This window comes from Takifugu rubripes, chromosome 16, assembly GCF_901000725.2.
Source record: "Takifugu rubripes chromosome 16, fTakRub1.2, whole genome shotgun sequence".
NCBI lineage: Eukaryota > Metazoa > Chordata > Actinopteri > Tetraodontiformes > Tetraodontidae > Takifugu > Takifugu rubripes.
Genome location: NC_042300.1, coordinates 9,471,758 through 9,484,488, shown reverse-complemented (window position 1 = coordinate 9,484,488; position 12,731 = coordinate 9,471,758). Strand labels below are relative to the sequence as shown.

At 43.3% G+C, this 12,731-nt stretch overlaps 1 protein-coding gene across 8 annotated transcripts in view; it reads left to right on the top strand.

Moving 5' to 3' along the window:
• Positions 1-12,731, top strand: part of utrn (utrophin) — a 105,472-nt gene that overhangs the window by 16,995 nt on the left and 75,746 nt on the right. For all 8 annotated transcript variants that reach the window (XM_029849623.1, XM_029849628.1, XM_029849625.1 and 5 more), the window contains 25 exons: positions 986-1,216; positions 1,348-1,529; positions 1,795-1,945; positions 2,077-2,196; positions 2,306-2,407; positions 2,540-2,647; positions 2,782-2,961; positions 3,056-3,219; positions 3,304-3,427; positions 3,508-3,595; positions 4,246-4,493; positions 4,773-4,941; positions 5,946-6,073; positions 7,271-7,408; positions 7,478-7,591; positions 7,709-7,855; positions 7,936-8,106; positions 8,175-8,366; positions 9,492-9,626; positions 10,696-10,845; positions 11,320-11,481; positions 11,629-11,760; positions 11,937-12,110; positions 12,239-12,394; positions 12,470-12,640. In XM_029849623.1, coding sequence (XP_029705483.1) covers positions 986-1,216; positions 1,348-1,529; positions 1,795-1,945; positions 2,077-2,196; positions 2,306-2,407; positions 2,540-2,647; positions 2,782-2,961; positions 3,056-3,219; positions 3,304-3,427; positions 3,508-3,595; positions 4,246-4,493; positions 4,773-4,941; positions 5,946-6,073; positions 7,271-7,408; positions 7,478-7,591; positions 7,709-7,855; positions 7,936-8,106; positions 8,175-8,366; positions 9,492-9,626; positions 10,696-10,845; positions 11,320-11,481; positions 11,629-11,760; positions 11,937-12,110; positions 12,239-12,394; positions 12,470-12,640 — 3,837 coding nt within the window. The remainder of the gene's footprint in view (positions 1-985; positions 1,217-1,347; positions 1,530-1,794; positions 1,946-2,076; positions 2,197-2,305; positions 2,408-2,539; positions 2,648-2,781; positions 2,962-3,055; positions 3,220-3,303; positions 3,428-3,507; positions 3,596-4,245; positions 4,494-4,772; positions 4,942-5,945; positions 6,074-7,270; positions 7,409-7,477; positions 7,592-7,708; positions 7,856-7,935; positions 8,107-8,174; positions 8,367-9,491; positions 9,627-10,695; positions 10,846-11,319; positions 11,482-11,628; positions 11,761-11,936; positions 12,111-12,238; positions 12,395-12,469; positions 12,641-12,731) is intronic.

The window sequence follows — 12,731 nt, the reverse complement described above, 5'->3', positions numbered from 1 at the left end:
CCCTCCAACATCAGCTTTGAAAAATACCGTCCAGATCCTCTTTTCTCTCTTTCCACACACGGCAGCTTGGTTGAGTTAGTCAGAAACTTCCAAAACTGCCTCTTAATTCCATGGGCCCGTGGGCATGTCCTTCACACGCCCTGGAACAAGTGCTGGAAAAGGTCTTTTTATGAAGTGTTCTGATTGGTCCAACCAAGGGTTTGCTGGCACACGTCCCTACCTCAGAGGAAGTGATGTAAAACACTGCGGGCAGTAGGTTGAATAAAAGGGTCTTTGTTTTTAGCTTTGGTTTTGTTCCATCTTCATGAAAGCGTGACCTAAAGTTTAAAAGATTACAGATCATACATATTATCCACATACATACTGTAGAAACCTGTGGAATCGGCCATATGCTTATATTGTGCTAAGTTAGTCTTTACATGGGTGTTTTAAAGTCTCTCTTACTATTTCTGACAGTAGTTACATGCAAGGCCTGAAAGTATTTTCATGACATTTTCCAAAATATCCACGAGGCCACAGAATATTTTCAATTGACAACCTTTTGACCAAGAGAATAATGCTGCTATATAATATCAGCCAGAACAATAAAGCTCTGTTTGACTTACCATTGTTCCCGATTCTACGCTGGCATTTGGATTTCTGTCCTTTGACTTGGTGGGGCTGCTCCTGCTGCTGCTGCCAAAGATTTCAGCTCATTTCAGCTTTTAGAAAAGTTTGAATCAGAAAAAGGAAAGTGTTAAAAGGGTTTGATAATGTTGCTGGCTACCGATGATGGCCCCTAGGGATGTTTTTTGGAGAACAAATTGAAACTGTGATTTAACCACCTTTTTATGGACATGCAACAGGTCTAAGTTCTTTCTCATTCTTTTCTGTCATTGTTAAGCCTTGGACAGGACAAATGTTGGTACTTTAGTACATACTGTGTTTTGCTTTACTACATAAACAGTAACCTGACAGTAATGGATTCACCCTCATTCCTTTGTAGAATGTTCAAAGAGAGGGGGCGGCCAGTAGCCCCCGACCTGAGACGCCCGGCGCTCTGACAGAGACGGAAGGACAGATGGAGGGTGCCTTGTTGGAAGTGGACCTGGACGGTTATCAAACTACACTGGAGGAGGTACTGACCTGGCTGCTGTCAGCAGAGGATGCCCTCCAGGTGCAGGAGGAGGTGTCAGATGATGTGGAGGAAGTCAAAGATCAGTTTCACACACATGAGGTATGAGAATACCCGCAGGTTGCTTCAGGTTGCACATGTAAACAGAGGTGAAACATTCTTGTCTTCAGGCTGATGGTTCTTACATACTCAAGAGATTCTTTTTTAACTACTTGTTCCTGTTCCTTGAACAGGCCTATATGATGGAGCTGACAGCACACCAGAGCAGTGTGGGTAATGTTCTCCAAGCTGGCAACCAGCTGATCGCCCAGGGCAACCTGACAGAGGAGGAAGAAAATGAAATCGGAGAGCAGATGAGACTCCTCAACTCCCGGTGGGAGAACCTCCGAGTGGACAGCATGGACCGCCAGGCCAGGTACACTAATTTGAATCCTGTAGGCGGAGTTTTTTTATTTTTATTTTTTTAAACAGTATTGATCATAAATGAAAGAATCTGTTGAAGTCAATGAAACAAACACATGCAACGTTCATATGCACATGCACACGCAAAAGCACATTTTTGTCTGAGTCAGACATTTAAATACCCTGATGGATATTCAATTACACCATTTATTTCTTTTTGGCCTCTCCAAGCCCTTTCAATTGCCCCGGTGCCCTCATTACTTGCTCTTCCCCTTCAGGCTTCATGAAGTCTTGATGGATCTCCAGCAGCAGCAGCTGCAGCAACTTTCTGATTGGTTGTCGCAGACAGAAGAGAGAATCATGAAGATGGAGACAGAAGCTCCAGCAAAAAGCCTGGAAATCTACAAAGAACAAATAGAGCAGCACAGAGTAAGTGCAGCTTTTTACATATTACCTCACATCCCAGAAGTGGATATGACCCAGCTCTTGTAGCTTCTTTCTGCTGTACGAATGGTTAATATGTTACAATGCAAATTTCACCATTTTTCTTCTCAATTTAGGAGCTTCAGAATGATCTAGAGGCAGAGCAGGTAAAGGTGAACTCTCTGACACATATGGTTGTTGTTGTGGATGAGAACAGTGGGGAGAGCGCCACTGCTGCACTGGAGGAGCAGCTACAAGTAAGACAGTCAGACTTTAAATACTTTCCATGTGACACTGAATGGACTCCAGTATAGCTTCGGTTTGACATGATGTTTTTGTTGTCTTTGTTTCATTCCTGAATTTCAGTCTTTAGGTGAGCGCTGGGCAGCTGTGTGTCGCTGGACAGAGGAGCGGTGGCACAAGCTGCAGGAAGTCTTCTTGGTGTGGCAACAGCTTCTGTCCGACCAGGTAGAACATCCAACCTGGGCTTCTTATTCTTTGTTTAAAATTAAATTTCTATGATGCAGCACTTAATTTCCTTTAAATATCTCCCAGTGTAATTTTAGACATATAATTTCTTTCTCCGTGACTCGTCTGCAGAGTTTATTTAGAGCTTGGTTGGCAGAAAAAGAGGAGGCCTTGGATCAAGTACAGACCAGCAACTTCAGGGATCCCAGTGAAATGAATACTAACGTGCGCCAGTTAGCAGTAAGTTTTGTTACGTTTTTATAGTTGTCATAGCAGATAACTTAACTTGCATTATATTTTTACTGAGCTAAAAACATTTTTTGTGTTTTCTGATTTTTAAAAAAAAAAAAAATTTCCCTCATTAATTTCTTTAGATTTTGAAGGAAGACATGGAAAAAAAGAGGAGGGTACTGGACCAGCTGTCAGAGGCTGGACAGGATGTAATGGAACTGCTGCGGAGCCCTGAGGCAGGAGGCAAGGTAGAGGCAGACACAGAGGAGCTGGCTCACCGATGGGACAACCTGGTGCAGAAGCTGGAGGATTACTCCTTCCAGGTGTGTATAAATCATGCTGAACTCTTGTGGCTTCCTGCTCATCACACCTAATGATTTGGTACATTGAGACCTAACTTATGATCTATCTGATAAGGTAATGGAAGCGGTGACGGATGCAGGAATACCTCAGGAAGATGAGCAGGTGATCATCGGTACGGTTGCTGTTGGTACAGCTGCATCTGTTACGGACCTGGACTCGACTCCACCTGCTTCCGCTGAGAAACAACTTGTGGGGATGGATCCTGAAGTTACACGAATGTACGACCGGCACTCTACAGCCTCACAGAAATTGATTATACGAATGTGCAGCAAAAACACGCAAATGTGTTGCTCTTTTTCCAGCTTTGAAACTAAGTGCTCTGAACTCCTGAGCTGGGTTAAAACACGGAAGACATCCGCTCGAATGCTCGCCTCAGCAGACCCTGAGTCCACACCTGGTTCCTCAGACCTGCTGGCTGATTTCAAGGTGAGATTAAAAGAGCTCATTTAAAATCACAAGACTTTTTTTTCCTTTTGTGATATTTGTGTGTTGATTACTCATTCTAGGCTTTGGAGTTGGACCTCACGACGAATGAAGCTACAGTTATTCAAGTCATTCAGGAGGGACGGGACCTCATGGACCAGATGGAGAGAGGTAAGACTGACAACAGCCTTGTCTTACAACTCCTAAAATCTATTTTTTAGTTTATTTCTCAGAGACTCATGAATGTTGACTGTACTTCTGTTGGAGAAATGTAACTTTTTGTAATCCCGCCGTAGTAATAATTGTGGTATGTGTGCACACATGCATAAGCTTATATTATCATGTTTTTGTTCCTTACTGTGGAAACCTTGACATATAAACATCGATCTTGTCAGATTCAGTAATCATCTTAAGGACCGAAAGCTGGCCCCGATGTTCAGTGCCATTTAGGGTTAGGGAACGGTTTATATTCAACTGTACACAATGAATGGAACTTGGTCTAATGTCCTGAAGGATTACTGCACAGTACTGTATGTGTGTCTTAATAACAAGTCAGCATGTCAGACTACTGATTTCTCAATAGGATCTAACATAATACTTTGTGTAGGCACATAAAGGTACTGTAAAAGCATGGAGTAAAAACCTTTTTATCTTTTATCTTACATGTTTTAAAGTCTAACAGCATGGAAAACTTTCAGTAAACATTCAGAGTGTATCAGCTGAAAATGGAGAAATAATCTACTAAAGGTCCACTACTCCTTATTTCTCTAATGTGTCCGATGTGAGTGTTTATGCATGTTGGCCACTGTCTCTGATTGTAGAGGGTGTGTGTGTGGACTCGGTAAAGGCAGATGTAGACCTGATCCAGACTGAGTGGGATGTTTGCACAAGGGAGCTTCAGGCAGCCAGCGAACGGGTTAGCACTCAGAGCCGGGTCAGCACACTATCTGCAGAACTGGCAGACTTGGACCGAACATTGAGGGAACAGGACCTGTGGATAGCGTCTAACTCGGCCATCCAGAAAGGCAATGAGGAGACAGAACTGAGGCGCCAGACTGGAGAATGTGAGGTAAGACTGTTGTCTCATTTGGGTTTGTTTAGAACTGACTTTTGCTCCTTCTAAATATATGGAAATGTGGGTTCCTGATTTGTTTTTTTCAAAAGTTATAGTTTGTGTTCATGCAGGTGCTTTATAGTACCAAAAAGCTAAACTTCCTGATGTGATTACTTAGCCGATTGGAAACTCCTTGTCTTATTTTTACATTGAGGGAGTATTTTTAGCCGCCTCCCTTTCAATGTTGTTCTTCAGGACGGATATTAAAGCAAGGCTGGCATTTCTGTTTTACAGGAGCGAATTGTTCTGATCACAGCCTTGAGTCCACAGTTAGAGCAGCTCTCTGCAGAGGCCAGGTCTCTTGGGGCCGTGCCCTCTCTGAAAGACAACATTGTGGTGGTATCAGCACATCACGCCTCCACACTTCAGCAGCTAGAGAACACAAAAGATGAGCTCAACAAAGGTATTTGGGCCAACTAATAATGATAAATATCAGAATAATTTCAGTTGGAAGGAGAGGAGCCTGCTCTGACACTCAGAAGAATTCTTTGTATTGACAGTGCAATCCCAGAGAACCTTGAGAAAAATTCTATTGCACAGAGCCAAAGGACAGGCAAAAGTCCTGTTTAAAAAATAGACCTCTCTTTTTAACTTTTGGCTACAAATTTTATGTTTAGTGACTGAATTTGTGTTTGCAGAGATCAAAGGTGCTCAGTCTAATAGCTTTTGTGTAAATTTGACATCAGTTTTATATGAAACCTTGGCCAACATCAGGCAAAAGATGATGCCCTTATATGGCTTCCAAAGCCTCACAGATGTGTGTGTGTATACTTCAGAGACTGAGTGTAAGATCATATCTCTGCCAGTTCCATCTCCACCTGAAGACATTGTTTGGACCGAGAACAGTCCGGGAAATCAATCCCATTTTTTTCTCTGGAATTTTAGCACTGTTACGGCCAAAAATGAGCCCATAAAGAGAGATTTGAATGGTTTTTTGTGTTCCTTACTATAGAACGAATGTGCGTGCTTCTGGTGTCTATGACAGTGGATTGGATTAGAGCCAAGCAAAACTACTTTCTTTCTGGTTGAAGGAAGGTTGCCTCTCACTGGGGCCTCTCTTCTCGTTATGGCCTACCTCTGCTATTTGTGTGTGCATAGTCATAGCCAGGTCTTGTGTGCATTAAATCACCTGGTAATTACTACGCTGGAAGAGCAGAAGTGCATAAAAGACCGAGACAAGAGAAGCAGAGAAAAGAGCAGCATTTGGATGTTAAGTTAGACTAAAAGGGTTGATGGATGGGCTGTAAATGCATTAATTTAAATAATGGAAGGTTCTATTTTTAAAAAAAACACACAACTGAAATTAGTTTGTGATGAAGGTTCTCTCTCTCTCTTATGCTTAGTAGCTAAAATTATATATAGGTTTCCCTTTTAACATTCTTCACACGTCTCATTTCTTTGTCTCAGCATTGACCACTTTGGAAGTTGGCAAGCTCAAACCAGGCCCAGTGGAGGCTCTGGAGGTCAGATTAGCCACTTTAAGAGACGGTGTAGTCGACATCCACACGACTGAGGGGGCAGTGGAGCGTGCGCAGGTAAACACACCATTTAACTTCAGCTTTTATCATTAGGACCTTTCACTTTTTCCCCACGGTTAAAGTTGTGGCTTTATAGTGAATTGCAGACTGCAACATTTTGGGGTAATCCACCATCTTTGCAACTGGTGGATTTGGGGGTATTCTGCCACTCCGATATTCTGCAGATCCTTTCAAGCTCTGCCAGGTTTTGGGGTCTCTGTTGAGGGGTTTAGGTCACAGAGTTGTTCATGTAGTTTTTACTAAAACAGTTCTGAGAACTCTGGCCAGTGTTATTGTCAAGTGTATCTCTGTACTGTGCTCCATTTGTTTAATTTACTTAATCGCTTAAGTTTGTTTTGTTCCATTTTTGGAGTTTAGTTATATTATGTCTGACAGGATGTTGTTCTCCAGCAGCCTGCAGTGGTTATAGCTCTTCAATACAATGCTTTCTACAAGCCTCGCTGTGGTACATTGAATATTTTGTTTATAAAGTAAATAACTGAGAACATGTGACCTCTGACCTAAAGCTAAGCTAAAAGGATATTATTCTCTTCATTCCTTGTGTGTGTTTGAATGTATATCATCGTGAATGTTAATCTTTGTCATCAGGTTTCCCCCCTTAGCATACAATAGGTTTCTTTATCAGCCTCTACAGTGTTTCAAAGGGCGTATGCATGTTCTTTGTGTGTTCCAGTAGTTTGTGTGTGTTACAGAGTGCGTGCTTCTCTTCCACTCTGTCCTTCAGTGGAATGTGGCTCCAACCATCTCGTTATTGTGTCAGATATTCGACGTTGCCAAGGAGGGAGGTGGGGATCGGGCACAGTCCGGGCAGCGTGCCCATGCGTGCTGTATGGAGCTGCAAGTTGGCCACTTTGACAACCACCACATGCAAGCCCATCACAGCATCTTTGAGCGCTATTAGCATCATGATTAGGGGAGAGCGGAGCGAAATGAGTCAATGGGTATCTTTGGCCTTCATACAGGCGACAGCCAATATTTCTCTCTGGTGTCAGTGGAGCCGCATATCGGAAAATTGTTTTTGAAGAGCGCTTAAGAAAGTTACAGAATCAGTTTCCTCTCCCCTTGGTTTTTAAACCTCTTCCTGTTCACAAATAATGGAGGGGGCTTCCTCTCTCAAAGGAGATGTTTTGTTATTACATTAATTATAGATTGCTGGAGAATTTCCCATTAACTTTGTGTTCTTCTTCACCACAGAGCCTTTGTCTCGAGATTGAGCGAACACAAAAAGCCTCTGATGTAGCGGAATTAGAGAGGTGGAGTCAAGTGTCCACCAAGGCACGTGAGGAGCTGGCCACACTCCAGTGTGCTCTGGGTAGCATGAAGGCCTATCAGGTAGGTGCAAGTTGTGGTAGCCTGAAAGGTTTGCACTCAGAAATATATATGAATACCTTTTTGTGATAGGTGAGTTTGGTGGAAGTGGAACGTTGGCTGGATGCGGTTCAGGAGATGTTGTCCAATGATGCCACAGGGTCGAGCAAGAGGGACAATCTACAGGAGGAGCTTAACAATTGCAAGGTAAGAGGACAGCCAATAAAGAACACAATCAAGTATTAAATGTATATTTGCTTAGATTTTTGCCAATAATTCCATAGTCCTTATTTATTCAAGTGTATTTTTCCTTCTTGTCACAAGGAGTACATGAATGAGATGGAGTCAGTGGATTGTGCATTAAAACAGATGGGCGAAACAGTAAGCGCTCTTGAGGGTTCTGGACCGGTGAACTGGGGGCAGGATAAGTTTACTGAGTGCCAAGGCAGATGGGAGTCACTCAGCAAACAGGTGAGGAGGTGCTCTTCTCGATGAGTTAACCAGATTACAGGAATCAAACGCCACTCTTCTGTCCCCATCCATTCCTCCAGCTGTTGGTGCACCAAGAGCAGGTAGCAGAAAGTCAGGAGAAGCAGGTGAATCTGAGGAAGGATTTGGTGGAGATGCAGGAATGGATGGCCCAGGTTGATGAAGAGTTTCTGATGAGGGACTTTGAATACAAGGGTCCTGAGGAGTTGGAGGCATCACTGGAGGAGATGAAGGTGACTGAAATGCAAACTTTTGGACATGAACTTGCACGCCAAGTTTGACTGGGTGATGTTATTTTCAGAGGGCTAAAGAGGACGTGTTGCAGAAGGAAGTGAAGGTAAAAATTCTGAAAGACAGCATCCATTTGCTGGTGTCCAGAACGTCTCCCTCTGCTGGACACAGTGGCCTGGAACTGACCTCAGAGCTTGAGAGGGTACTGGCTAATTACAACAAGCTCTGTGACCGTTTCAAGAGCAAGTGTCACACTCTGGAGGTAATGCACGTGGCACAGGGGCCCTTCTGTGTCATCACACAAAATAAAGTACCGTATTTTCCGGACTGGCGAACTGGCAAGCGCACCTGTATATAAGCCGCATAATCTAGTTTTAGAAAGCCGCACCGGTCGCGGAAGAACTCAGACGCGGACTTCTGCCATCTTATTCTGCAGTTTGACTGCAGAAAGAGCCACTTTATTAAACACTGAACCTAAGACACATCAACGAAGGGAGGTCTTCAATCACACACATAACCTGGCTTATGCAGGTGCAAACAGTAATTAAAACAGTAATTAAATACATCAACAACCAGAACTCAATAAATAGAACACTAACATTGAAAGTTGCAAAAGATAACATTTACAACGAACAAAAACAGGGTTAACGCCAACCTGAACCCACAGACACACTGCCACAAAGTATGCTGGGAAATTCCCACACTGACCCTCCCCAACCCGCTACACTACCTTTGCTTATCTTTTCAAACAGTGCCTGTGACGCGGCAGTAACTTTTCTGCTCGAGCGCCCCTAGCGGCCGATAGGAAAAATACATAAATAAGCCGCACCGTAGAATAAGCCGCAGTGTTTAAAGTGTAGGAACAAAGTGGTGGCTTATAGTCCGGAAAATACGGTAGTACATTAATAGATTTATTATGGCTGTGAAATTAAGATGAGAGCTCTTCTGTTTTGAAAACTATCGTGACACGTCAACCCTTAATTTTATGCATGAACTGTCCTGTTTGTCTGTTCTTACTCTCACATCTCAGTCATGCGATGAATTCCGTGTGAACAGTTTTGTTATTACTCATGTGAATAACAATAGAATCCAACTGTGACATCACAGCTAACAGTACTGAATATATTTGAATGTCATTTCTCACACGGCAGACCAAAAAAGCCACATAGGCCACGAAATTGTGCTTTTGCTCATGTTTTTTCTTGTGCCGCATCACCCACACTTTTATGTTTCTTGCAAAAATGTTTTTTTTTTTTCTTCTAAATGTTTCACGAGAGCACAGATGCACATTAGAGTTGCCAGTCAGTACTAGCATGTGTTGTGTTTGTCTGGATGTCAAGAAATCTGCGTGTGTGTGTTTGTTTGTGTGTGTTTGTGTGTGCTGTAGGAGGTCTGGTCTTGTTGGATAGAGTTGCTTCAGTATCTGGACATGGAGCACAGTTGGCTTAACACATTGGAGGAGAAAGTCAAAGCTACTGACAACCTGCCAGAGAGCACTGAGGCCGTCAGTGAAGCTCTAGAGGTTCAGAGAACACACACTCGCACTTTCACACACTTCACAAATCTTCCAATTTATACTCCACCTTTTCACCTTTTCTCTGCTGTTAATTCCCTTAATTGCTGTCTTTTTAAAGCTACAGCATTAAAGCTTATTGAATACAGTCAATAGGCTCTATCACATATAAAGTGGGCATTCATTCTATACCTGGAGACTGGTGTGGGAAAGATAACTGCGTAAAACCAAAGCCCCCATTAAATATTCTGTCTCCATCTATCACTGTCTCTGACTTTGTCTTCCAAGTTCCTCCTGCTTTCCCTTGTCGCGTTGCTATATCTGTAGACTGCCTGCAGCGTAGCTGTCAAACTCATTTTTATCACAGTGTCGCTCCTGTAATGTTGCATAGTGATGAGGAAAATTGAAGAGCCTTGAAGACAGTGCTCATCTTTGCCCGTATGTTTTTTTGGCAGTTAATTTTCCTCTTTCCCTCTCACCCCCTCCCAGTTTGCCTCTCCCCCAGTCTCTCTCCTTCCATGCGTGTGATGTGTCCTCACCCATCATCACCTTCTCATGCTCTCCCACTCTCCTAATGAGGGTCACCCCTCTGGAAGGGGATGGGCTGTCGCTGTTTTTGCCTGTACCTCCGGGAAGGAGAAGCATATTTAATGACCCCACGTTAACAATGCAAACAAGTGGCATCAGTCGACAAGCTTCTCTCTTCGTGGCAGATCGTCTCTCGTTCAGTTGACATCTCTTTATGTTCCTTCTGACACACCCAGTGAAGCAGTTTGTGCATCGGCTCTCCATCTGTTGGCTCGGCTACTTTGTTCTTCTTCAGATGCATGAATCTTCAGTGTTTCTTTGTTTTTGTGCCTTTTGTTCTGTTCTTAAATGATGTTTTCTTCTGACTAATGCATTCTCGTTGTTTTTGGTAACGCTTGTGGACAATTTTTGGACAAGTTTTGTTCCGTTGATCTTTCTCTCTCATAGGATTATTTTACAGTGCAATAGCTATTTAACTTATTTTTCAATCCTTTTTGTTGGAAGCTTGTCCCTACTTTCTAGGTTCACCTATTTTTCTGTTCACCACCAGTCTTTGGAGAGTACGCTGCGACACCCTGGAGACAACCGGACACAGATCAGAGAGCTGGGGCAGACACTGGTAGACGGGGGCATACTGGACGAGCTCATCAGTGAAAAGCTAGAAGCCTTCAACTCCCGTTATGAGCAGCTCAACCACCAGGTCAGGAATTGGAGGCAAATGTAGCATGCACGGGATGCAAAGGAAAACATCTGTTTTATTCTTTTTTTTTAGGCTTCAGAGTGATCTTTGTTTTGTCTTTTTTCCTTCCCAAACATATCCACTGTTAATGTTTTATAATGAAAATATTTTAATCTCTGCTGCTGATTCAAATAGATAAGATCATCATTTTATTATCGGTGTCTTAAATCATTGTATTGCATCCCAAAGATGTTAATCAGTTGTTTTGCCTTTGTGTTATTACACGCAGTAGTAGTTGAAAGAAAATCTCCCTTACCCTCCTGAAAGTGACATTTATTAGTCAAATGGTAACTGTAACATTCAACCTTTTCTTTTTTTTTTCCATTTAAAAACAAACCTTTCGCTCATTTGCGTTAGTCTGAATGTCAAAATGCCAGAATGTTGAAAACCATGTGTCTCGTGACACATGCAAGTTGATGATGGGGTGTCCTTCAGGCGGTGAACAGGCAGATCAGTCTCGAGCAGCAGCTGCAGACACTGAAGGAGAACGAACAAGCGCTTCAAAGGTTGCAGGAGTCTCTGAGCCAGCTTGACCACACGCTCACGTCCTACCTTACTGACCGCATCGACGCATTTCAGCTCCCTCAGGAGGCACAGGTGCGGCAGCATACACCATCACATCCAGTGGAGATACAAATGAAAGCGTGTTACATAAACCCTCAGTGAGATCTCAATGAATGCATACTGCAAAGATGATGTACACAAACTAGTTTTTCATGCTGTTTCTCTGTGCTCTTCCTGTAGACCATCGGAGCAGAAATTGCTGCCCACGAGTTGACAGTAGAAGAGATGAAGAGGAGAAATGTGGCCAACTTGCCTCCTTCCACAAGCGAAGGCAAAGCTTCTCGCGGTGGCACCATGCTGGACCACCTGCAGGTAACAGTGACCTCCACTGGTGAACACCCCGTAACTGCAAGAAGCCGAGTGCTTAAAATCAGTTTAAATAAATTCAAAACACGTTTGCTGTTTTCCAGTTATTGGTTGTAGTCATGTGTGGTGAAGCTATGTTGTGAAATAATCTACACTACTACACTACATTTCATGTACTGCAGAGGAAGCTGAGAGAGATCTCCACAAAATACCAGTTATTCCAGAAGCCAGCTAACTTTGAGCAGCGCATGTTGGACTGTAAGAGGGTCTTGGAGGGTGCCAAGACTGAGCTCCATGTTTTAGATGTCAAGGATGTACAACCAGAAAAAATCCAGTTGCATCTCAGTGGATGTATGGTGAGATTTCTCAGTCTCTTACTTACACGTTGTTGCTGGTTGGAATGAGAAAGGTGCCTTATTGTAAATAACTCCTATAGATTAATACTATCAAGCACATCCACTTAAGAAATGTTTTTCATTTATAGAAACTTTACAAGTTACTAAGTGAGGTTAAGCTCGAGGTGGAGACGGTGATAAAGACAGGCCGACAGATTGTACAGAAACAGCAGACGGAGAACCCCAAAGCCATGGATGAACAGCTCACAGCCCTCAAACTGCTCTATAACGACCTGGGGGCTCAGGTCAGTACTGGAAACATTCAAGGCTTGCAGGTCACGTAGGATATTAAAAAGGGCCATACTTTCCTTTTCTTTAAGGTAACGGAGGGGAAGCAGGACTTGGAAAAGGCTTTGTCTCTTTCTCAAAAGTTCCAGAAGGAGACGAACATGCTGCAGGACTGGCTGATCACCAGCGAAGCTCAGCTGCAGCAGAAGAACAGCTGTGGAGATATGCCAGCGGACATCGATGCGGAAATTGCGTGGGCTAATGTGAGTTTGCTGTCCAAACCCTTTCATCCCTGTGCGCTGAAGCGTAGCAGAAAAAGCGCTTATGTTGCTGGCCAGCAGGGGGAGCAGTGGT